Here is a 26,707-nt window from a genome sequence, read left to right as displayed (position 1 = left end):
CTATAGAGGGTAAAGGAGGTCTCTTTTTTTCAGTTTCAGCTGGGCCTAAAAAAATGCTCATTTAATAGGCCATCAGAACTTGTGTTTAAGTGTCAACCTGGCTGTGAGCCAGCAGGAGCCTAACATCCTTGATGCCAATGCCACTGATAAAACAAAGATGCACAGCTTCTTGTCACTTCACAAATACCTAAGGGATTTACGATGATTTGTGATAGGGTCTAGACTTGTTTAAGCTCAGTGCCTCACGAATGTCAGATATATTCCTTAAAATGATATATTACACTGATAACCATTTTTGTTGCCCTAATATGTGGTTATTCATACTCAAAGCAAGACAGCTTTAGCAATTGTAGATTAATTAATGTTAGAAATGGGGGTCTCTAGTTGGCCTGAGATAGGTACCTTGTCCAAGAAGGGACTCTTCCTTCTAGTCAGGATAAGGGAGTTACACTCCTAAAATAACCCCTGCTCACACCCTTGGTAGCTTGGCACGAGCAGTCAGGCTTATCTTAGAGGCTGTGTGTAAAGCATTTGCACATAACCAATAGTAATACATTGTAAGCACTACAAAAGGACCACACCAGTTTAGAAAAATATCCATAGTTCTGTGCATAGGACTGAGTTCAGTAGGCTCCTAGCGAGTATATTAAACGTAATTACTTGTGTGCCAGCTAACTCAGAGGTCACTAGAAACTTCTCGAATGAACTAGAAGGGATTAGTTTCTGACAACCGCATAAACATGACAACTTGGTTTCCTTTCAGAATCAGAACGTGTCTCAGAATCGTGGAAACAATAGATAACAGTTTCACTCAGTCAATCATGCATGCTTAGTTTCTTCAGAGTTACACAGAAAGTAGAAAGACAGGCGTTTTCAATAAAGGATTTATTGAACAGTCTTAGTTCTCGTGTAAGAGATATGAGCTGTCACGATCATTAGACAGTAAGCAAGATATAATATGCACAGCGTCAGCAGTAAGAAGTAGTAAAACTGCAACAGCATTGTCTTTTAGCTATGACCGTCATCTATATACATACACATAAATACACAGGCTAAAAGTGGATACTCATCTGGTGCTTCTAAATAATTCTACCCTAGTGTACCTAACTTGAATGTAGTGCGAGGTAGGTGCTGATTTAAGCTATAGTTGGTATGAGCTTAAGTTAGTATTTTATATGAGATGCCAAGAATTTCCTTAGGTTCTAGTCAGCTCCATACCTTAGAATGAGAGAGGTGGGAATCTCTTTCCAGATCTCGAACTACAACACCCCGCAAGATGAGTTGGAACACTGGAAGCTGGAATCTCTGCGTGCAGGGAAGACAGCGTCTGTTCAGTGCGTCAGGCGGGGACTCGAACTCCTTCAGGACTTGCCGTTGCGAGCCGTATAGCCAAACTGTGCCGTGCCGTGATTTGCCAGGGCAAGTGAAGGTATTTTTATACCTGGAAGGTGTCTTGGAATGCTAGCATTGACGTAAAGTCGGGCAGAGGAAGACGTCATGAAGGAACCCCTATGGAATAGTAGTTCATGCATAATAGATGAGTTATTGGAGAAATCAATAATCCAAGCAGTGAAAATCCCAACGGCTTAAGGGTCTGGTTTCTAAGAACTCGTTGTGACGTGGGGATGGACGGATGTAGGTGACCATGCCTGTATTTGGATCTGCATGGCCAATTCAGGACTGGCCTTAATAAGGACTGGAATATTATGCCTAAATTAGGAGAAGTCGAATTGTGCCTATATAAGGACAGGATTCAATAGACCTATATACGGGTATCTAAAGCGACACACAACACCCACTCCACTTTTGATAGAACGACATTACTAAATGCTAAACATGATTCACTAAAAACATATCTAAAAGCATAAAAACTTCTCTACAAACAGTAGCTATGCATTAAAATGCAATAGTGCTGTACATAATCAAAGCAAGTCTCATTCTAAGCAAAACATATTACATCGATCGCTAAATGAATTAGCACAAATATATACAAATATACATACAATGAAATGGTTCAATGGTACAGAAAGGAAAAACAAACCATTTCATGTCATGACTACATCGGTATTAAAAAAAAATAAGATGACAACGTGTCCCTGGGAGTGTCCAAGGAAATCTATTCTCTATGAATAGTTCTACTACAAGCAGAATCCATGAGCCAAAAAAGAAAAATGATAAAGCGAAAAAAATGAAAAGTTCCAAGCTTTGTCTTTTGTTTTTAGAAAAATGAAGGCCAAATTCAGTGATTGTCTAGTACAATGTGAGCCAAATCTAAAGTCAGTGGAAGGTGTCGGAGAGAACATGTAATCCTCCAATCTTGTAGACAAGAAGTCGTCCACCAATATTGGTGAAAGGTCAAAATACCTTGTTTAGAAGATTAACTGCACATAGATGTGAAACATCGTCAGTAGCAGTATTCGATGTTACCTGTGCGCCTGTTGATCTGTCTCGTACCTCAGCAGTAGCATGTCGCTTCTGTGAGATCTCAATGAATGCTGTCATCAGGATTGGTAGCCGCTGGGGACAACACAGAGCATGGGCCGTTATCTGGTCCAGCAGAGTATCGATATCCGTAGGCATGACTGATAGAAGTGTCAGACATATGTCTAGCACGCATTCTTCACCGCAAAGCAGGCAGCGCAAAACAGGTAAGATGCAATCCTGCCAGACTGGTCTGAATGACAGAAACCATGTGGCGTTCAGTTCTCGTAGACGAGGTAAACCCAGTAGTTGTACTATGCGCTCATGACACCTCCTCTCTAGGAGCACTTTCTCCAAATTGCTGGAAGTGACGCTAGTGGATAGGCTTGCCATAGCGTAGCAGGAGGAATACAAATAGGATTCCTGCAATGAGTGCTAAAAGAAGCGGCAGACCACCAAACACCGAGTGCATAAAGTTTGCAATGATTCCGAGGACTGCTTGAAAAGGTGTTAACAGTCCCGAACATATGGTCTTAAATACATGCACAATACCGCTCGTATCAGACATGTTTAAGATACGTCTCAACATTTCTGTGAAGTGTGTAGGGCAGTTGGTACATAAAAGAGCCTGTATCTCAGCCGAAGTCCTTGCAATTTGTAGATCATAGGTTTCTTTGGCAGAGGTCAAAGGCACAATTTTCGGTAAAAGAATGGCTTTCATTCTGCTTAGAATATCAATTTGTATAGAAGAGATGTTCAGTGAAGGCCATAAAGGTGACTCCCTGACTGTGTCTATTTGGGGGAACAATACTTGCATACAGCAAGTGACCCTGGAAGTAACCGTTACTAGATATGGGATACCTGGCAACATGCCACAACAGCTCTGATCATTCAACATGAGGTAACTCCCATTTGAAAGTTGTCCAAACGTTGGATTAATCACAGCGGCTGGTGAATCCTTGCAGGTGGCAGGATCAATTTGAAATGGAACCACTACAGGCCCCGTGTAAACTAATATCCCGACATATGCATACCGCTCAGTGCATTTTCACAGTGTGTACCGCTAATAAACACTTCAAGCCCCCCACTCCAACATCTGTGTGTGTAAGGTAAATCCCAGGATGTCTTGATGTATTCTTTACCCAACCTTTCATATTTGCCCGCTGGTATGTATTTGAGGCAATACTGAAAATGGAAGGTTGTAACAGGCAGAGTTATTTTGCCATGAATCATCCATTCAGTAGCTGGTTTTTCTGCTAGCGTAAATTGCATTTTTTCCAGTTTTTCAATGCTCAGCATTGTATACTTAGCTCCCCTTTGTGCCAGTTCGATCTGTTTATCAGTGAGATTGTATTCTGAGAACAGAGAAGACGTGTTAATGAAACGCCAAGGCACATAGCCTGCACGCAAGTTTTGTAGCGTCCAGCCTAACGACAGAATAGAACGTAATTGAGACTGGCCTAGTTGCAACTGGACCAAATCTTGTTCCACAATGTCTATTGCTGAGGATACAATGTTGCCCAATGAATATATCCTGGATGACAGAGTCGTTAATTCATTGTTGACTACAGCGAGAGGTTCCTCTAAATTAATACAATCAATTTCCCGTATTCTTTCTGCAGCATCTGCTTGGGTAACCTTCCATATTTCATTATAAGCAGCATAGATACCTGCATATATGAAACGTTTTTGACGCGGTTTTCTTGGTCCTAGCAAGAAATCCCTAAAGTCTGCTTTGTCTTTAAGTAAAGATAAGTGTTGTTTCACATCCTCTGGTGTAGATGTCTGCAGCCAATCAATGCATAATTTTCCTACACTGATTGTTGTTACTACCCATGGATGTTGTCTTTGGACATAGCGTTGGTCTGGCCTATTGATTGTGAAACCCTTGTTCTGTTCAGGAATCTTTCTTGACAGTTGTTTGTGTCTATGGGCCAGAGCAACCATTTTTCCCATTCGGAATCTGTTCTGTTGTTTTGTAGAATTTTATGTACCCCTGTGTAGTGCTATCTATCACTGGCAGGTTTAGGTATGGACGGAGTGTTCATGTCTTTGATCTTGGCTAATCCAAGGCAAGACGTTTGTTGGACAGTGTCATTCAAAAACATTATCTGCTGTGGGATGATGCAGGCTCTAAACAAAGCTTCTATCCCCTGCACTTGCCTATCTTTTGCACCCCAGCCAGATTTTGTGTCAATAATTTGTTTCCAAAAATCGTCTAGACAGTTGGTCAATAAAGGATGCAGAATAAATCTGTTTTGTAGTTGTTAACATATTTTTCTTTCCTGTTTTGTTGACATTTTTATAATAAAACGTATCTGGGATGGATGGATGGTACCCCGAAAAATATGGAAACTTCTTTTCAAATGTTTTTGAGCTACCCCTCGGTGGTGTAGGACAATGTTCCCATTGGTTATACAAAAATATATTTCTAGGAGTTGTAGATTTATGCAAGAAATGATTACCATAGAGGTTGTAACAAAAAAGCTGTTCATAATCTGTTGAACCCTCCAAATATTCATGGTTAGAAAATGCAGCAGATCTTTCTAGATCAGACATCATGTTTTTAACGGTCTCAAAGTCCCAATCATCAGAAAAGGTACTAGAGGTGATAAAGTCACTTAATGATATTTAGAAAAAATGTGGAATCTTCACAAGTTCAGACGGACCGAATATATCATAATCCGTTTTGTCCCAAACTATATCATCTTGTATAGGAACGGCTGTGATGTTCACTGCTGACAAGTCTCTTGCTTCACGATGGGATGATTTGTGTGGTTTCAAAAGTAAGTTCACAGTTCTGCTTTCTGTGTCCAAGTGAATATATCTTCCCTCTGTCAACATGCTCAAAGTTATTACCAAAGCAAGCCAAAGTAGAAAGAAGCAAATTCCAGAAATAATCCATAGTTCAATCCATTTTTTGTTTTTTTTTTAAATATCTTTTTGAGTTTTTTCCATATTATTCAATTTCCTTACAATATATAGCAAAGCAAAGATGTGAAAAGTACAGTTGATATCTGCATAGAACGTCATCATGACAATATTATAATAGAACAGCTGCTACTATTACAGCAGCGCGACTTCACAAGGATAATCTCACATCAGCTTATTGCTGATAGACAGTTTCTCATACATTGTTGTGATTGCCTGCCCACCGCATGTCTCCGCAGCTTCCAGGTGCCTATGCCAGAATAAAAAGAAAAAGAAAAAACTCCAAGGGACATGTTGCTGACATCAATCTAACAAATAATACTCCCTCTTGACCTATGTAACAAGTTCCTATATATGAGCCAGCACACAAACAACACCAAATTGTATTCTTTATATTTTTATTTATCGTATTTTTATATTTTCATTTTTTCTTTATAAAAATATAATCAATTTTGAACAATCAATTTTTCATAAATAACATCATCACTATACTTTACACATTATTCATGTCAGTTCATTAATACAAAGGTATTATTCCAATTCATGAAAAAAAAAAAAAAAAAAAACCCAGGGAAAAGAACACTGCACATACAAACTCTTCATTCATACAAACACATACCAGACATTCCTTACACATATATCTCAGTAGTTTTCCCACTTAGCACATAATGAGTGATAAGGTAATCCTGATGGCCCCCAAGAGGGAGCTGCTACAAAGAATTGTAGGATCTACAGGGAGATTTGGTCAACGCGTTTCGGTGGTAAAAGGAAACGTGAGAACCACCTTCTTCAGGACCATCTACTTCTCTTAGCGCAAGTTCTCAGAACCTGGGGTATCCTAAAAAAACACATTTTTCCATACATATGAAAAAATTAGTCACTAGCCTCTAAACATTATTATTGGCACTACTGTGTGCTATACCAAAAGACACCGGTTGGGCCAATTTATACAAGTGAGTATCAAAGCAAGAGAGAAAAGGAGAAAGAATTCTGAAGGGAACAGAGATAGTTTGAGAGGGCCAACCCGCATAATAGTGCAATTTAAAATATTATTTCCAATCAAAGCAAGTTAACTTTGGCTAAGATTGTAAGGACAAGATGAGAGTGGAAATAAACCCTATAGTACTCTACTCTACTCTGACCAGAAAGGTATAAATCCAAACAAAGAAATACTGTTTTTTATATAATAGTCCTTTCAATAAGGCAAAGAAGGATACTTACTGTTTAGGGGAACAATATCGACCTACAAAGCCTGCTGTTTATGCTGTAAGACGTAATCACAGTATAATTTCTTCCTTTTCTCTTTTTTTATCTGTTTGTCTGTAGATGTCCTAATAAAGTTTAAAGCAGAGAAAACCTACATCAAGGTTATTGCATATTCTGATTGTCACTCCCAGGTCCCTATTTAGGTATGTCTAAATCTTTTTATTATATCCGCATAGTGTTTACATACCAATAATGTTAGACTCCAAGTCCTACTAAGTGTAGTGTGAGGCTGGGGTACATCCAACAATAATTTCGTAGTGCTCCATATATCTGTGTGAGGAAGTTAAAATATACTGCATCATAGTCTGTCTCCTATTTACAAAGTGCTACATACTATCACCAGTTTCAAATGATTGTAAATACCTTTAAGAAGTAAATTGCTTAAAGATCACCAGGGTATTTCTTTTCCATCCAAAACCAGATATAGGTAAAATCCCAAAAATACAGAGACACGCTGTTGTAATTCTTTATGGTGTCCCTATGACAAAAGAGATACAAAAAGACAACCAAAAAGATAAAAGTCAATTAGTCTTAATAACCCATATATAAAGTCTATGTCCCAAAACACGGGCCCAATAGTAAAATCACCGGGCACCGAAGCTCATACCTATGCATTACTTGTATAATAAGGACGAATATAAGGAGGTATATCAAACACAACCTTTTCTTTTAGAGCAAATATATATTAGATAGGAACCGGAATTTTACCACTGTTCTATATAGATCTACGCCCACCTTCGCTTCGTGGTAAATTGCAATGCTTAATCTTGAATGACACTAGATACCCAACTAGCTATAGGTTAAGGGTGAAGCAAGCGCTAAATTGGAATACTGACAAGGAATAAAGGAGCATAAAGATCCAGATTACCCCTGTTTAAACAGTTCAAGCCTTTTCCTCCTAACTCACCAGCGCTCGAAACATCAAAGTCCTTCAATAGCACGTAGGCGTCCTCAGATCGTCCTGCCGTCAGCAAGTGAGCCTTGACCCAAATGCGTGTCTCTACTTATACTCCTCCCTCCGTAATCAATTACCAAGATTTTCTGAACCGTATCACCTGTGAGTAAAGCAGTCACTAAGAAGGGACTAACAGATTTACGCTAATCGGAGCGCCATCTTTGAAAGGTATACTAAATGATCTAATATAAAATATCAACAGAAAGCCACAATACCCCGATCTAAATTGCAGACCATCCACAACCGCAGTTTTCTAAAGTATAAATAGTAGTAACATACCTCTATTAAGCGAAAAAGGTCTACATACAAGCCATGACTTCGAGGCAGAACAGTTCTCAATTACAGAATGTTATTTTTTCGTCAGCGCCATCTTGTAGTGGCGTATGTCAGGTCATCCAAGATAGGGAAAAAGGGACTAACAAAGTACCGCTATTGCAGGGCGCCATCTTGGAAAGGCATAATACAAGCCGTCGAGCCTAATTTATAAGTTCCCAATGAGACTTCTATCTAAAATACATAACCCGAGGAGGTATGTATAACTCAACCAGTTATACCATACTAATTAGGGCATGTAATTAGGGCATGTACGATCTGTCACGAAAGGGAACGACTCAAGGCTGACGATTTCCATTACTGCCATGTGCAAATAGTCTATATGCGGTCATCTGTTTATAAAGTCTGTGAACAAAATATGGAGAATCTTTTGAATAAGCGCACGATTTTTCTTGACACAATCACATGCGACAGGAACTATCCGCATAAAGCCACTTAATTACAGACAAACTCAACACCATAATATACACCCAGCTATATTTATGTGTCTCCATCTGAGCTGATAATCCATATACTCGCTCAGAAAGAACGAAGAAAGAGGAAAAAATCTTTTTTAATATAATAGGTTAGACTTTCTTATAGGCAGACACTGTAGCCCAGTGAACATTGTTTTCAAAGAATATTAATACGAACAATCGGATCCATAAGTGAGTCGACATATTGTCCTGAGATATGAATTTCAAAAAAACCCCAAGAGAAGCCCAACATAAAGAAATTATAGCTCATTTATAGAACTCATTGGAGCTATTCATAATTAGACATGCAGGGAGAATATCAAGCAATAATTACAGTTAGCCCCAAATCTCATGAACAGGTAGCCGTGCATTGTCCAGATAATATAGATACTAACGGTAGATCCCTCAGTCAGATTCTTAACAGAATATATCAGAAACCAATAGATAAAAAAGGCCTAGTGTCCAGGGTTAAAGAGGAGAATATCTACATAAACATTTACCAAGATCGGGTAATATTCCATTGAATTTCCTCATTAAGGCCATGTTTCACACTGTCAAAAGTAAAGATCCAGAAGGTCTCTCTCCTTTTGCGCAGGGTTTCCATAGGAACCCCTACTTGGCCTTTCACTTTCTCCAGAATACACCATTTAATGTCTTGTTCAGTGTGATGTTGAGTACAGAAGTGTTGGACAAGAGGAGCAGAGGCCTTACAGGTACGGATCGCAGATTTATGCTCGCTAAAGCGTACCCTAAACTCACGTGCTGTCTCCCCTATGTAAGCTAGATTACAAGGACATAGGAGGATATAGATGACGTTACAACTTCTACAGTTTGTGAGATCTTTCAGTTTGGCAGTGTATCCCTGGTACACAAGTACATCTGTAACTAAAGCAGTGTTGCAAGCGTGACAGGAGCCACAGGTATGATTTCCCATTATGGCTGGTAAACCCGTTAAGGTAGTTTGACGCACAGTATTGTTTAAGCTTGAACGTGTATGTACTAATATGTCGCGAAGATTGCGATTTCTGCGGTAAGCTACCAAAGGTTGCTCTAGCTGGGTTTCATCAGTGTCAGTATTCAAGATTTTCCAGTTTTTCTGGATGATGTTTTTAATCTTGAAATTCAAGGGGGAGTGATTAATCACACATACCACTTGTTCTTTAGAAGTGCGTTTAGGGGGAGGAGCCTAGCGCGCAACCAAGATGGCCGCGTAGGTGCGAAGCTCCCGAGGACCTCCGCGACCTCCTGAATTAATCCTGATTATATCCGGTCTTTGATGAGGGGACTGTGTCTGTGTACCCGAGCTGAGGCGGCACCCGTTTTCCGTTTTCGAATCGGACCCCGGACACCGGTGGGAGCACCGATCGAAGATTGCGGCCTTCTCCGCGCCGGCCCCCCGGATTGGAGTTGTGGGGCGATCCGGGGACAAAGCGAACAACAGCGGCGGGCAGGGCTGGGCGACTCGCGTACCCCGCGCTTTCACTTTCGCTTTTGCGCCCTCCTTGCCCTCAAGCGAGGTAGGGTTGCGGAGCGGGGTGCGGTGGTGTGGCCTTGTCCCGGTGCCCGGCTGACCCGCCGGCTGTGAGTTGTCCTGCGGTCCAGTGGTCACCCCCCCCCGGTACCCGTGAACTGGTTTATCGGCCCTTTCGAGGAGATTGGCACGACTTTGGGAGTGCGACATGTCCACAAAGCAAGATGGCGACCGGGCAAAGGTGAAATCGACCCGCCGGGGCCCGGCACTTCAGTCTAACAGCATGGACCGCTACACCCTCCAGAAGGGTTCTCCAGAGGCACCGCGTACATCCCCCGCGGGCCCGACTGAGGCGTCTGCTCAGCCCGCGGATCTGACCCTCCGGGACGTCATGGGCGCCATTGCCGAGATGAAGGCCTCGGTGGACCAGCGCTTTGATACTCTGGCGCAGAAGATAGACTCGGCCCTGGTGGATGTGGGCCTGGTGAGAGCCCACTTGTCTAAAACAAATGACCGGGTCGATTCCCTGGCCCACACTACCTCGGGTCTCACTACAGACGTGGCGGCCCTTCAAAAGGAGGTGCACCGGCTTGGCCAGGCGAGCGCCCTGATGGACCGTCGATTGGAGGACTCCGAGGGTCGGGCCCGGAGGAACAACGTTCGTATTGTCGGGGTGCCGGAGGGACGGGAGGAGGAGGCGGCAGATTTGTTTGTGGAAGACCTGATCCTCACCCGTCTCCAGCCCCGGGGGCTGAGTAAACTTTTTGCGGTGGAACGTGCTCACAGGGTCCCCGGAGGAAGACCTAAGGCCGGAGCCCCGCCGCGGCCTCTCATTGCCCGGATTTTTAACTTTCGGGACAGAGACGCTATCCTGCAGACTTCCAGGCTACAGGGACCGGTCAAGCTCGATAATATGGACGTGAATTTCTACCCTGACTTTACTCCGACGGTCCAAAAGCAGAGACTGAGTTTTCTCGGAGTTAAACGTCGCCTACGGGACCTGAACCTTAAGTACTCAATGCTTTTTCCAGCTAAGCTGAGGGTGGAGGTGGATGGTCGCACGCACTTTTTTGACCGTCCCGAGGCGGTTGGGGACTGGTTGGATACTCTGCCTGGGGATCGGGGCCGGGGGGGTGGGGGGGGTGCGGTTGGCGGGGAGGGCTCGCCGGATCAGAACTGAGGGGTGAATAGTAGGCCTTGCTCTGGACAACATTCCGGTTACCATTCACTGATCGTGTATGTTCCCCTCCTATGGAGGTCGTACGGGGTCCATTGGGGGCTTTCCCTCCTCCTCAGGGGGACTAGTTAGTTTTTCGTCTATGGGGCGACAGGCACACTGCACTTTGGGGGGGCTGTCTGGGCTCATGCAGGGGTGCAGGGAGGGGGGAGTTCTGTTGGGATGGGTGGGCGGGGGTGGAGTGTTGTTTGTTTGCACCGCAAGGCGAACCCTTTACTGTATTGTTGTTTTCGAGATGCTCTTTGGGGGACGACTGATGGCTTCCATGTATGATGGGGGGTAGGGATTTGACTGTGTTATCATGGAACGTTAACGGACTGGGGGATAGGATTAAGCGTGGTGTGGTCCTGCAGTATCTGAAACGAATTTCACCAGATGTGGTCTTCCTGCAGGAGACACACCTTATAGGTAATTCCTTTCATGCCATGAATCGGCGAGGCTATCGCTTGGTGGCCCATTCGGGCTTCACTTCGGGCTCGCGGGGGGTGGGCATCATGATTAAGAACTCGCTCCCATTGGAGATTGATGAGGTGCGCCATGATGAGAGGGGACGTTACACTGTCTTGGTGGGTAGAATGGAGGGCAGAGTGGTCGTTTTTGTATCAGTGTACGTTCCGCCGGGGTTGCAATCTACCACGTTTGCGGACCTGGGGCGCCTCCTCCTTGACCTCCCGGGTGGGCTTCTGGTAGTTGGGGGGGGACTTCAATGCGGTGGCTTCTGGGTCTATGGATCGTCATCCCCCCAGGGACATCCCCCGGGCACAGGCGTGGCTGTCCGGCCTTTTAGATACACTAGGATTGGTGGATTGCTGGCGACTAAAGCATCCCGCGCAGCTGCAATACACCTTCCACTCGGGTGCCCATGGTAGCCTCTCGCGGCTTGATTATGTCCTTGTCCCTGCGGCCTATGCTGGGAGAGTGGGAGAGGTGCGCCATTTGGCGCGGGGTATTTCAGATCACTCCCCACTATTGTTGCACTTTGATGTCTTCCCGAGGGGGGAGGGCAGGGTAGCCCCAATCAATGCCTGGTACCTGCGCGACCCCACTATTCGAGCCGAATTGATCAAATCCTTGCAGCGGTACTTTGAGGAGAATGTGGGGTCTGTCCCTTCGGCTATCTCCCTGTGGGAGGCTTTTAAGGTAGTTCTCAGAGGGGAGGCCCTCTCCTTTATCTCCCATGCCCGGAGGCGCGAGCGGGAGGAGGTAACCCGGGTGGAGGCCAAAATTACTGAACTAGAGGGTGACCTGGGGAGCGGGGTGACGGATGCCACATTGCATGTTCTACACCTCAAGCAGGCGGCCTATAGGGCCCTCGTCACGGAGGCGGCCAGGGGCCTCAGTAGAGAGCAACAGGGGCGACTGTATGATGTGGGTGATAAGGCTGGTAAATTGATTGCGTGGTTGGACAAAAAGGAGAGAGCTAGTCGTGTGGTTCCGTTGATCGAGAGGATGGATGGTGTGTGTGTCACCGAGCCGGACGCCATTGTCTCCTGCTTCGCGGATTATTTCCGCGAGGTGTATTCCCCGGTTTCTCCCTGCTCGGAGGAGGATTCCCATGCCCTGCTTCGGGACATCGCGCTGCCCTCCCTTTCGGTGGAGGACAGGGATTCGCTGGACGCTCCTCCCACCTCGGACGAAATTGCCCTTGCTATCCGCTCGGTCGCATCTGGCAAGGCCATGGGCCCCAATGGCATCCCTATCGAGCTGTATAAGCTGCGACCGGATGTACTGGCGCCCCACCTGCGCGCGATGTTCCTGGCGGCCCGCTCGCGGGGTTCCCTTCCGCCGGACCAGCGTCTGGCCACGATCGTGGTGATCCACAAGGAGGGGAGACCCCGTGAGCGGGTCACATCCTATAGGCCTATCTCGCTCTTGAACGCGGAGCCCAAAATCCTCGCCAAGGTGCTGGCCAACCGGCTGGTCGGCGTGGTGGGCGATTTGGTCCACCAAGACCAGTCCGGCTTCATACCCCATCGCAACACGGCCCTTAATCTGCGACGCTTGCACGGGGTGCTAGCGCGTGTCCCGTTCGTGCGGGAACCGGACATCTTGGCGTCCTTGGACGCCACCATGGCGTTTGATACGCTCGAGTGGCCATACATTTGGGCGATGCTGGCGAAGTTTGGCTTCGGACCGGGCTTCATCAGCTGGGTCAAGTTGTTGTATTCTGGCCCATTGGCGCAGGTGGTGGTGAATGGACGAGTTTCGGCCCCATTCGCACTGGGACGGGGCACGCGACAGGGTTGCCCCCTGTCGCCTCTCCTGTTTGCACTGGCCCTGGAGCCCCTGGCGGAGTGGCTGCGGTGGCACCCTTCCATCCGTGGTCTCCGCTGGACCCCCGAGCATGAGGACCGTGTGTCCCTCTACGCTGATGATATCCTTCTATATCTCGCCTCCCCGCGTAAATCACTGATCGTCCTAGTTGATGTTTTGCGCTCATTCGGTCGCAACTCAGGCCTCGTCATCAACTGGGCGAAATCCTGTGTATATGTGCTTGCCGGGGAGGCTCCGGTCCTACCACGGGACTGTCCGATCCAGATCGCCTCCCAGGGGTTTCGGTACCTGGGTATATATATTACTCTGGACCCGGAGGCCCGCTACGAGCGGAATTTGCTGCCCCCCCTCCAGCGCTTGAAGGAGGACGTGGTGCGTTGGCGGCGTCTGCCGCTTTCGCCGCTCGGCCGAGCGGCCTTGTTTAAGATGATGTCGTTGCCGCGCTTTCTGTACGCTCTCCAGAACACTATGGACTTGGTCCCGGCGCGCTACTTCCGTGAGGTGGAGAGTTTGCAGCGTCGCCTGTTCTGGGACGGGAGGCCACGTATTGCCTTGGCTAAATTGACGCTCCCGTGGTACGATGGGGGGGTTGCCCTCCCGGATATTAAACGGTATTACTGGGCCTCCCAGCTAGCTGCGATTAATCATGGCCTTTACGGGCCCGCCCTGAACCCGGCATTTGAAATGGACAAGATGCTCCTGCCCGGTGGCGACTACAATCGAGCGCTCTACTCTGGCGCGCCGGACCCTCGCCTGACGGGACCGACGCGTGTCATGGTGCGTGTATGGCACGCGGCTAACGCAGCTATGGGGTGGAAGGACCGTTTGACCCGGGCGTCACCGCTATATGCGTCTGCGAGGTTGGGCTCCCTGTGGACCTCGAAGGGCTTCGAGAAGTGGGACACGATCGGCATCAGCACAGTGGGAGATCTCTGGACGAGGGGGGGATTCAAAACTTTCGAGACGCTGCAGACGGAGTTTCAGTTGCAAGGCAGTGAGTACTTTCGGTACTTACAAGTCCGCCACGCGCTGGGCTCCGTCTTCCCGGATGTCGCGTCCATTCCGGAGTCTTCCCCCCTGGAGGACAGAGTGCTGGATGGCCATGTCCCAGACAGCACGGTCTCCCTTATATATAAAAAACTGATCAACGACCGATCGGGCCTGCTGACTGGCCTCCGCGAGGCCTGGGTTGCCGATGGGCTGGAGTTGGACGACGAGGACTGGATTTCCGCGGTGGCCTCTCCGAAGGAGGTGGCCATCCCGGCTCGCCTTCGCTTCGTCCAGCTTAAGATCCTCCACCGGGTTTACGTGACGGGGCCAAGGCTTCTACGTATGGGCTTTGCTGAGGATGGACTGTGTAAGCGTGGCTGTGGTGCTTTGGCAACTTTCTTGCATATTCTGTGGGAATGCCCAAAGGTGGAGCGATTCTGGCGTGGTGTGCACGAGGTCCTGCGAGTGGTTACGCGTGTCGCGCTGTTGCCTGAAGCGAGGAGATGCTTGCTGAATGTGTGGGAGCCAACTGACTACTCGGTACCGCAGACGCGGTGGGTGACTCTGGGATACATGATAGCTAAGCGTGACATTGCTCAATTGTGGGGATCCCAGAGGCCCCCGGCGGTGTCGGCCTGGAAAGAACACATGGATTGGTGTATGTTTCGTGAAAAGGTGGTGTATGTTGCGAGGGGTAAGCCTGGGGCGTGGGTGAAAATCTGGGGCCCCTGGAACGCCTATCGCGGGGGTATTTGCGAGCCGCCACTGCTGCCGGCTGCCTCACCAGCTCCGTCCCCCTAGCCGACCCCCTCCCCCAGCCACGGGCACGTGGTTCCCCAGTCTCTGATCTGTTCTCATTCCCCTCTTCAGAGTTTGGCGATTGGTTGGGGTCCCCCACTTAAGGAGCGCGTGCTGTCACTTGGGATCGCGGGTTGCCTTGCGGGTGTGGTTTTTGTGTTGTTGTGTTTTGACAAAAGGAAACCGTATTGTGGGTTTGGAGTTATGTGGCCTGCACTACTGATATCTCCTGATTTACCTTTTTGCACCGCCAAGCGATTTTTCTGTATATATGTCATATGCTTCTGCCACTCTAGCGGCCGGCCAGACGGTTGTAGGCCCATACCTGTAACTATTTGAGATTGCAATAAACGGTTTCAAAAAAAAAAAAAAAAAAGAAGTGCGTTTAGTTCCCTCCAATAAGGCATCACGATTATAATACTTAGCCCGCTTGTATGCGTGACGTACTAATCTCTTAGGATAACCTCTTGCTAAGAGTCTTAATCTAAGGGCATCACCATGAGTGTGAAAGTCCAACGCATTTGTACAATTTCTTCTTACCCGTAGGAACTCTCCAAATGGAATGGAGTCCTTTTGGATGTTAGGGTGATAGCTATGGTACTGTAGAATGGTATTTTTTGCAGTGGGTTTCCTGAATAGACTGACCTCTAGGATATTGTTGAATCCCGAAATCAGGATGTCCAGGAATTCCACAGAGTGGACACTACTCTTCATGTTGCTGACCTCACATATTAATATTGCCCACATTATTTAAGTCCCTTGTGTAAAGTTGACATGACGTTAGCAGGCATTGGAGATCTATACATGTGGCCTGTTCGATAATACAATGAGGAGGACTTTGCCAAAGAAGAAAAGGAATGATGGATAATTGTAATAATAGACACATCAATAAAGCATACATTATCTAAATAAAAATATTGAATAACAAAACTGAAGAACTGCTATCTGGAAAAATGATGTTAACCATTGCCTTACTGACTGTGGGACCGTTTATTGCATAAATGACTACCTGGAGATTCATCGGGACTTGACTCGGACTCATGTGGGTATTGGGGGCTATTGTCACATCACTAGGCACCGGAGCAGGAGAGAACAGGGCCCCCAGTACATCAGGCTTCCTCCATGAGGTGTCATCTATTGAAATGCGACAGACATCTGTCACCACCCCTCTCTCCGCCACTCGGGATCTTCAATAAATATATTATGCAGTCACTGGCTAAGGGTCATCCTCATCCCCGTTTACTCCACTATTGAAGGCCGTAAGTATGGTATCCCAGTGTTGCGCTATAGGGTACTTGCGGAGCCCCGCTGTTTCCTTCCTGTGCAACGCTGTACTCTCTGCCTGCGCCCATACCTTAAGTGAGCTTTTCCAGCTGTTTATTTCTGGGGCATCTGCCTGTTTCCACCGCCTTGTAATTAAGTGCTTGGCAGTTATTAAACCTAAGTCCCGAAATCGCGATGTGACTTTATTTTTTTTTAGATCTGACATATACCCCTAAAATGCAGATTTCCCATGTGGGCGAAAAGGAGGTGTCGGATCAGTGCGCAAAGGCTGTAGCAACCTCTCTCCAGTAGCCTTGAAGGGAGGTGCAAGACCATAGCATATGGAGCAGATCTGCATCCGGCTGCCGACAGCATGGGTATTCTGCCGTGGTAGTGTGAAAATATCTATTTATTTTGTCTGGGGATAAATACGCCCTTTGTATTATACATGTTTGTATTAATTTGAATTTGGAATTTCTTGGTATATATGTAGCACCAGCTAAAATAGTAGACCATTCCTTATCTGTCCAGGGTCGGCCTCTGTCTGTTTCCCAGCGGGTATGGAGTGTCAGCATTGGTTTCAGCGTGTGCGTGTCCATAGTTCAATCTATTGTGAAACCAGATAAGTCTATTTCAAGTGATGAAAACAGTCTTGTGCTTGTTCTTTAAAAGTCTTTTTTGCTGGCTTCGATTCAGGTTTGCTGGAATCCTCAGAAAACGTATCAAAGTTAATGAAATAGCCAGAGGCAGTTCTGTCAATGGTTGGAATTTCTTCAGGATTCATTGAAATCGCTGGCACCAGCTGATCACGTGTTACGTTGGTGTAGACAGGTGTATCAGGACGAACTGTTATTTGGGTTTCAAGAGGAATGAGCTCCATAGCATTGTTGCTTAGTCCTTCATTTCTTACTGTTGGAGTCTTAAAGGTGATGAGTCTTTCAGTTTGAACCTCTTGGATAGTAGCTAGAGGAGTGAGTCTGCTACTTGGTCGGAGTCCACTTGGCCTACTATTCAGCATTGGCCACATGATGTGGTTTGATGTGGTTGATGGACAGAAATCTTTTCTCCTTTTTACCAGCAAGGGGCGGCAGAAGTACTGTTCTTGATCCGTGGATCGCTAGGACAGGTACAGGTTGTCTGTAAGAAGGCCCAAATTCCTTCTTATCCGCGATCTTTTCTCTGACTAGATCCCCAAGCTTTGGGATCCAGACAGCCCTTGCTGGGATGGCTGGTTTTTCCCCAGTGGTGGTTGGTTTCAGGAAGACGTTGCTTTGTTTCGTTCTCAATTCATTTAAGTCCTGTAAAACAGCCAAACGATCTTTGATATCAAAAGGTTTATTTTCCACCTAGATCTGGGACCCACATTCTTGTCCCAAATAGGACCTCATATGGAGTGATTATCCCTAGAGAACTTCTTGGCAAATTGTTTAAAGAGCGTTGGACCCCATAAAGATGTTTGACCCACCCGTCACCCATACCTAATACGCTAGCTGTTATAGACCGCTTTATGTCCCAAACGATCTTTGATGTCAAAAGGTTTATTTTCCACCTAGATCTGGGACCCACATTCTTGTCCCAAATAGGACCTCATATGGAGTGATTACCCCTAGAGAACTTCTTGGCAAATTATTTAAAGAACGTTGGACCCCATAAAGATGTTTGACGCACCCGTCACCCGTACCTAATACTCTAGCTGTTATAGACCGCTTTATGTCCCGGTTTTTTCTTTCCACAACAGAATTTCCATCAGGATGGAATGGAGAAGAGTACCGCAATGCAACAACCAAACTGGCCATGGCTTCTTTGTAAGATCGAGAGCTAAACGCAGGGCCCTGGTCAGAGTGTAGCGTGCCAATCGCGTATGTGCCGATAAAGTCTCGCAAATATTTTATAACAGTTCGAGCGTCAGCCGAGCGCTGAGGCCACATCCATAGGAACCTTGAGCACGAATCCACTGCGACCATGATATATTTATAGTTACCATCCCTTTGCAAGGGACCGCAGTGATCCAGGTAAACACAAGCTAATGGTTTATCTGAAATTAACAGGGGTGTCTGCGCACGACGTTTCACTGTAGAGACCTTCATCATCTGGCATATTTCACATTCCAAAACATAGTTTTTGGTCTGTTTCCTAATGCCGGGCCACCAATATCTCTTTTTTAATAATGATACTTTGGCGGAAACACCTGCATGGGCAGAGGCTATCCCTTCATGTGCTGCTAGGATTAGTCCTAATCTATGTTCCATGTTTGGAATTACCCTATCCCCCACTCCAGGGATTCGAGTAAATGGAACATTGTTTGCATCAATTATGTATGAGTATTTGAGTGGAAACTTTTTAGGTAACGCTGCGCTGCTGCCTTTGCTTGAAGCATTGACAGCCAGTAATATCTCACTGTCTATTTTCGTTTTTGAATGAGTGATCGCAGCTACGGAGGCCGTTTGCACAGCCCCCTTCACGGCTTCGTCAGCCAATGAATTCTCTGCAACGTGAACGCCATCACGTTGATGACTCAGCATGTGTATCATGTGAGTGTTTTGTAGTCCGTCTCTCAACTGAACTACTTGTTCCCAAAGCGTCTTATGCTTAATTGTGCCACCTTTTGCATCTTTGAAACAGTTTTGTAGCCAATTCTGTAAATATTCATTATATGATTGTACACAGTAAAAGGAATTGCACACTATAAGTGTGGGGAATTCGGGATCCGTCTTTTCAAGTGCCAATTTGAATGCTTGTAGTTCAGCTCGCTGAGCTGTACAGTCTCCTAGAGACTGTTTTTGTAACCATTGGTCGGAATTTACCATTGCGCATACGACCTTTAACGATCGCGCATGCTGCACTGTAATCTTGCTTACTCACGGTAGCGGGATGTGCTGATCCGTCACTATAAATTATAAATTCGTACTGGTCAAGAGGGAGAATCTCAATAGGCAGAGGACATTCATGTTTATATTACAAGAATGCTTAAGTTTTCAAATAAGGATCAAAAACATATTCAAAATCTGTTGCAGCAAGAGAATTAACCCATTGTATCCATCTTGGATGTAAAGCGTTTACATTCGGAATGCTCGCTTTTGTAACCGCCTCTAAGGCTGGTACCCGGAGTCACGACAATAATGCGTTTCCCCTGGGCTACAGTTCTTTCTTTTGCTACAGTGGTTTGAACTGCTGTCAGAATATTTTCTGTTGAAGTGAAGCGCTTTTCCGCTTGTGTGTACAAATGGGATTTGTATGCAATCGGTACTTTTTCACCTTCATTAAACCGCATTGACCCGGTATTATTCGGATCACTAAGTTACGTGTATTCACGCGTCTTTGTAAGTGGTTTGTTGCTAACATGTCAGCTTGTATTGAACACAGGATATTTGTGTTTTCCTGTGTCCAATCTTTTTTGTTTGAAATCTTGTTTGATTAATTCGTAGAGAGGTTTATCCCTTTCTGCGTAATGTAGAATGTAAGTTCTTCTAAAATTCAGGAAACCTAGAATCATCTGTATGTTTCTCAGCGTTTTTGGAGTTTGGAGCAGCGCACATTTCTCTAAAAAGTTTGCTGCTAGGCTTTTGCCTTCACTTGAAAGTTCATATCCTAGAAAAAGGACATTGAGATGGGCAATTCTTGATTTTTTTTAAATTGAATTTGTAGCCTTCAGAGGCAAATCCCAGTATTATGGTATTTACCCTGTTCAAGTGCCTATCCAGGTCATCGTCTGTTAAGTATACGTCATCAACATATGACAATGCTTCATCATCATAAATTTGTAGTAACTCTGTTACTCTTGCTGAGAATAACCCCGGGCTGTTTTTGAACCCTTGTGGGAGTCGACAAAAGTGGTGCTGAGTCCCCATTATTGAGAAAGCTGTCAAGTACCTACTTTCAGGTGCTATGTTTTGAAAAAAGAAACCATTTGAAATATCCAATGTGGTTTTCCATTTTTTACGCACAATATTATTCATTAATGCTGTACTGTGTGCATTTTGTACTGCAAATGTTTTAGAACAAGTGTGCAGGTGTCTGTAATCCAAAACTAGACGATATGTGTTGTCTGGTTTCGCAACAGGAAACAAAGGATTGTTCATTGATGAGGTGCATGTTTCAATCACCCCTTGACCTGTTTTTTAGCTTCTTGCTTAATAGGGATACTGCCTTTGTGCAGTTGGTTGAGTTTTTAAATGGATTTTATGGTGAGGTGAGTCCTCATCCCATCCAACATGATTATTATATAATGCTGGAGCTTGGGCAAATGCCCATTTCCTGGCATAAGCATATTTTAGATGTACTGGAACATGGTTGGAGAAGGCTGGCATACTGATGTCTTCGCCATGTGGGCACTCCCTGACAAATTGTGGTGGCCAGTCTTTTTCTGCTAGAAGTATGTCATAACCCCTTGAAAGCTTCTCCCAAAAGAGTGCTTTCATTTTTCTTGGTATGTCTCCCTCCATCCGGAGTGTTATTTCGTATAACTTTTGTGGAGAACTAACCCTGGTGTCTACAGATTCAACTGTTATGTATTCATTCAAGTCCACTATCTCCAGAAGTTCCTTCAGGTTCAGGCGAGCTATTGTTACTTCTGCTGCACTGTGCAGCATTGTCTGAGCCCATTCTCCGTTCTTGAGTTGTGTCCTCAGGATTTTCTGCATATCTGATCTTCAGACCTGCTACCTTTTTCTTGGAGAACTGAGGTTTTGGTTTATTTTTCTGAACGTGTTGATCGTCTCTGGACTTCACGCATTCTTCTTTTTGTTCTGACCGTCCTCTTCTTTCGGATGTCTGTGAAGATGTCTGAAAGGTACGAGAGGAACGTATATCAGTATCTTGATACCTGTCAGGTTTTCTCAAATTGTCCCTCATCCTGAGGTTATACCTCCTTTCAGAGGGCTCCTTTTGAAGAGACCTACCTCGGGATTGAGAACGTTTCTCCTTTGAATGTTGTTTTTTGTTTTCCCACTTCTTTTTAGAAGATGTAGGATTGTGTTTAATTGAGTCCTGTTCAGGATTGTAAGACAGTTGTGGTTTAACTGTGTAATTCTATCAATTCTTGTGTTTGATTAAGTAATTCCTTATCTGACATTGCTTCAATGTCAGGATGAGGTATGTAGCCGGCTAAAATCAGCCATGTTGCTCCTGGTCTACCTAGTGGACCGAGCCTGGTTATGTGATTGTAATGTTTTAGGGCGCCTTTAAACCAGAGCTGATGCTCCTGGTATGTGAGTGGAATTTCAATATCCTCAAAGGGAATGTATTCCTCAGGTGGTTCATCTTCTTTGAAGAAGTGAAACACATGTGTTACTGGATTTGATTCTGGGAATGTAATCCATGAGTAGAATACCTCTGTCTGAAAAGATTCATGTGCCTCTATTACAAAAACTGCTCTACCACCTCTTGGTGTTAGGCCATGTTTTATAAGTTTTAGAGTGATGGCTCTCCTTAAATGTGGATGGATGTTTATAACACCCTCATCGGTTTCATTTAAACCTGTAGTATTAAAGGCTGCTACGGCTTGGTCAGCCGCAGCCTCTGTATTATCCCCGTTCTGTTTTTTGAAAAATGCAGAACAAGTTTCAAGGAAACAAAGATAAGGTGCACAATAATTTGGAACACCGTATCCTTCAACGCTGAATAAACCAAACAGCTAATACCTAAGATTTTCATCCTACTCCGCTATGGCGGATATTACCCCTACCCACTCCAGACGTCTTATGGAGTATTATGAGTAGGGGTCTCTGAGAAAAGCACGACTGAGTTACTTCAGTATCTAGCATTAAATTAGTGCCTTACAAAACCGCTGGGCGCCATGTAGTGTAGTTCCTATTTCCCTGATAGGCTCTGTGCATTGGAATAATATACACTATAGTTCTGTGCATAGGACTGAGGTCAGTATGCTCCTATCGAGTATATTAAACTGAATTACGTGTGTGCCAGCTAACTCAGAGGTCACTAGAAACTTCTCGAATGAACAAGAAGGGATTAGTTTCTGACAACCGCATAAACATGACAACTTTGTTTCCTTTCAGAATCGGAACGTGTCTCAGAATCGTGGAAACAATAGATAACAGTTTCACTCAGTCAATCGTGCATGCTTAGTTTCTTCAGAGTTACACATAAAATAGGAAGACAGGCGTTTTCAATAAAAAAGGATTTATCGAACAGTCTTAGTTCTCATGTAAGAGATATGAGCTGTCACGAACATTAGACAGTAAGCAAGATATAATATGCACAGCGTCAGCAGTAAGAAGAAGTAAAACTGCAACAGCATTGTCTTTTAGCTATGACCTATATCTATATACATACACATAAATACACAGGCTAAAAGTGGATACTCATCTGGTGCTTCTAAATAATTCTACCCCAGTGTACCTAACTTGAATAAAGTGCGAGGTAGGAAATAGGTGCTGATTTAAGCTATAGTTGGTATGAGCTTAAGTTAGTATTTTATATGAGATGCCAAGAATTTCCTTGGGTTCTAGTCCGCTCCATATCTTAGAATGAGAGAGGTGGGAATCTCTTTCCAGATCTCGAACTCAACACCCCGCAAGGGGAGTTGGAACACTGGAAGGTGGAATCTCTGCGTGCATGGACGACAGCGTCTGTTCAGTGCATCAGGTGGGGACTCGAACTCCTTCAGGACGTGCCGTGGTGAGCCATATAGCCGAGCTGTGCCGTGCCGTGATTTGCCAGGGCAAGTGAAGGTATATTTATACCTGGAAGGTGTCTAGGAATGCTAGCAGTGACGTAAAGTCGGGCAGAGGAAGACGTTAAGAATGAACCCATAAGGAATAGTAGTTCATGCATAATAGATGAGTTCTTGGAGAAATCAATAATCCAAGCAGGGAAAATCCCAATGGCTTAAGGGTCTGGTTTCTAAGAACTCGTTGTGACGTGGGATGGACGGATGTAGGTGACCATGCCTGTATTTGGATCTGCATGGCCAATGCCTAAATAAGGACTGGAATTTAATGCCTAAATAATGACAAGTCGAATTGTGTCTATATAAGGACATGATTCAATAGACCTATATACTGGTATCTAAAGTGACACACAACAAAGACAAGACCAAAAATGATAAAAATCGACAATACAGTACTTCGACAAGAATACTTAGCAAGAATACTTGAAAAACACAGATCCTTGGAAGTCGTAAGCTCCGTCCGCGGCTATCACAGCATCGTGAACCAACAAATCCATACAGTTCTGGCTGACCGCGGCGTGGCAGCCCAACTACGGTGTTGGGAAGACCCGCAAAAACAGTACCTTTAGAAATGCAGTGCGTTGGCGGCCTCTCGTTGAGCTCCTAAAGCACGGCGTCCACGGGTGTCGGTTATGGAGGTCGGTGAAGGAGTCGTCGGGCCCTTGAAGTCGAACTCCTTGCGGTTGAAGTCAGGAGCGCTGGCATCGGCAGGCATTGGGTGCTGCAGTGCAAAGTGCAGCGGTACGGCATGCGATGCTCTCAGGTTGCGGGATGAGGTGATGCGGTGGTTGTTGCTGTGCTGGCAGGTCACGGTGCAGGCAGTGGCGGTGCCGCTGCTGAAGCGCTGTAGTCGGCTGACGAACTGGAGTCGATGGCGCCGGCAGGCCAAGGCTACGGTGCAGGATGAGGACGGTGCGTCGTGTAACTGACAAGCGGTGCCCTCAAACCACAGTGCAAGCAGCAGCGTCTATTTCGGCGTGGAGCGTCGTCGTCAGTGATACTAAGGCAGCGTCGTGAAGCGAGGCAGTGCGATGTGCGGTGCCCACAGGTCACGGTGCGAGCAGCGGCTCGGTGGCGGCGTCAGATGGCGTCGTCGGTGAGACCAGGGTCTCGGTGTGGCATTGCGGCGGTGCCCTCTGCGGTGTCTTCAGGACACGGAGTCGGCAGCAGCGTCGTAGACGGCGTCGGGTTGCTTTTTCTTCTGTTGCAGCACAAAACACTCAGTCCCCAGTGCTGATGGCAGTAGAACTTTAAGTCTTTGCTGTTCCTGAAACTTCTTGAACACGGGGAAAACTCTACCTCAAGCCCTTGGAGATACTCAAAGAAAGAAGTTGCAGAAAGTTCAGTCCAGTCCCTTCACTGCCTAAGACAGAAGCAGCCACTGCAGGCCAACACAGCAAAGCACTAACTAAAGTGGTAGTTTCTCCTCACAGCTTCTCCAGCTCTTCTTCTTGGCAGTCTTCTTGGTCCAAAAGAGTTCTAAAGTTCTGGGGTCTGGGCCCCAATATTTATACCACCAAATACCTTGTTCTCTGAAGGCAGCGAGTGTCTGTACCCAGCCCAAACCAGTTCTCTCCTCTCTGGTGCAGCTTCTTGGCAGGAGGTGGAGACAGCATTGTCCAAAGAAGACAGGGTCTATTCAGGTGCAAGGGAAATCTCCTCCAACCACTCTAAATGCAGACTGGGCCTATTCTGGTGATAGTGACAACTCCTCCCACTACTCTGAAAGCAGCCCAGGTCTATTCAGCCCAGCCCTGACTCATTCAGGAAAGGCAGGACACATATCAACCCTCCAGTAGCCATCTGAGAGAATGCACCTCCCCAACTCTTGTCACTCCAAAGCCTGACAGTCAATACACATCCTAGAAGAGGCACACAGGATGGCCAAGCAAGGAAATACCTACTTTCTAAAAGTGGTATTTTCAAACACAAAATGTAAAAATCACCTTTACTAAAAGATAAATCTTTAGATTCTGAGTTCAGAAAGACTTTATTTTCCTATCTGGTCCCAATGGGAAGTTATATTTATAAGATGTTCTAAATTAACTCCCATGCTTTTCTATGGGCCAGATAGCCTCACGTGACTCTTTGAATCCGTCTTATCCGCTGACCGCGCCGCTGAGACGCCGAGTTCGGAGACGCTGTTCCCTTCATCGACCTCAGTTCCTTCTCGTCCGATGACCTTTTCTCCAAATGGAAGGGGGGCCCTGCCCCAGACACACTCTGGAGGACGCGGAACCACTTTGCACTAGGCCCAGACCGCTGCATCGACCCTTGACCCTTGCCCTTTTTCAAACGCGGTATTCTCTGGAACTGACCTTACTATCGCTGGCCCTACCATTGAACCTTTCTATTTTGCTGCCGGGCAGAGACACTCTTGATATACGAGTTGCTACCCTATTCAAATTTGCTCCTGACTACTGGATCTCTCTCATACATTTGGCTCGGTTCTGTGAGCTAGGCCTTAATGGAGTCGTGGACCCCACCCTATACTTGATGTATATATATCCTGTTCTTTTTCCCCGAACGGCACGGCATACTGTTTGGATTGCTCATACATCTGTGCCCTGAAGATGGTGACGGCTAGACCTTAGCCCACACCGAAACGCGCGTCGGCACTGCGCTGGACAGAAACCATACAGTGTGACAAATATAAGACCAGCCGAATACTAATTGTACAAAGTATATGTCATTCTATTTATCTTCCAATTCCATCAAAGCACTGCTGAATAACAGTGTCTTCAAGCTGTTCTGGAGCTCATGCTGCTACTGGAGATGTATTCTTAGTTAATGTAATGTATTAATCATCACCATACCACTGTATTTCTGATGTACTGGCTTTAATCATCATCATACCACTGTATTTCTGATGTACTGGTTCCTGTCCTGACATTGATGTTATTCTTTTTATTTGTGTGTTAGCGTTGGTAAGATAGTTGAATGAATGGGACGTGTATATGAATGACCGTACTCCGTGGGGCCCAAAGGCGCACCAGGGGAGCCAGGTTGCCCAGAGATGAGGCACAAGGCCTCATAAAACTGTTGTAATTGGGCAGGAGATGCTCAGGCTCCCGAAAAAGTAGGGAGGTGCGGAGTCGTCTCAGAATGAGGCTCTGAGGACGGAGGCCTAGAGTGACGACGCTCTGTATCTCGCGCTGCATCAGCCGATGGACGTGGTGAAGTCGAAGAACACCTATGCTTTTTCATCTACTTCTTGTCCTTACTTAATGCCCCGAAGATTTCGAATAGGACAAGGAGTGCCAGCTTCCCAACCGTTCTCAGAACCTTCCTCTCCATCGAGAGCCTAAGCGGAGCCACGTGCTGGGCCTCCAGCAGCTTTCAGGACCATTCCTGCAAGCTTTCGGATTCATGGCCCGGCACTCGGAGCATGACTGTGGGTCATGGTTGTGCTACAAGCACCAGAGGCACTGAGGTGTGGATCCGTCAGGGACATCATCCAATGACAGGGTCCGCAGGACTTAAATCCGGTCCTACGTAGGGACATCTCAAAGCCATCAGGAGTTTATGACCCGGAAAAAAACCTTAACAAAAGTTGAAAAAAAAGTAGCCAAAAAAACGCTACGGGGTAGCTCTCTCCAGATCCTTGCTTATGCTGGGAAGAAAA

The 26,707-nt window shown here is 45.9% G+C and overlaps 1 protein-coding gene and 1 long non-coding RNA gene across 4 annotated transcripts in view; one reads left to right on the top strand and one right to left on the bottom strand.

Annotated features, from left to right (window-relative positions):
* The window catches only part of MTCL2 (microtubule crosslinking factor 2), a 1,546,820-nt gene that overhangs the window by 199,557 nt on the left and 1,320,556 nt on the right, over window positions 1–26,707 (bottom strand). The window contains exon 8 of one of the 2 annotated variants that reach the window (XM_085618920.1): window positions 6,982–7,096. The exons of the other annotated variant lie outside the window; for it this stretch is intronic. Coding sequence (XP_085475046.1) covers window positions 7,007–7,096 — 90 coding nt within the window. The 3' untranslated portion in view covers window positions 6,982–7,006. The remainder of the gene's footprint in view (window positions 1–6,981; window positions 7,097–26,707) is intronic. 2 annotated transcript variants of the gene reach the window in all.
* The window catches only part of LOC146811947 (uncharacterized), a 74,029-nt gene that overhangs the window by 15,167 nt on the left and 32,155 nt on the right, over window positions 1–26,707 (top strand). Inside the window, exon 3 of one of the 2 annotated variants that reach the window (XR_014966809.1) lies at window positions 6,679–6,761. The exons of the other annotated variant lie outside the window; for it this stretch is intronic. This is a non-coding gene — a long non-coding RNA (uncharacterized LOC146811947). The remainder of the gene's footprint in view (window positions 1–6,678; window positions 6,762–26,707) is intronic. 2 annotated transcript variants of the gene reach the window in all.

This window comes from Triturus cristatus, chromosome 7, assembly GCF_964204655.1.
Source record: "Triturus cristatus chromosome 7, aTriCri1.1, whole genome shotgun sequence".
NCBI classification, from domain to species: Eukaryota; Metazoa; Chordata; class Amphibia; order Caudata; family Salamandridae; genus Triturus; species Triturus cristatus.
Note: the sequence above shows the minus strand (reverse complement) of the source record. Positions and strands in the feature narration are given on the sequence as shown.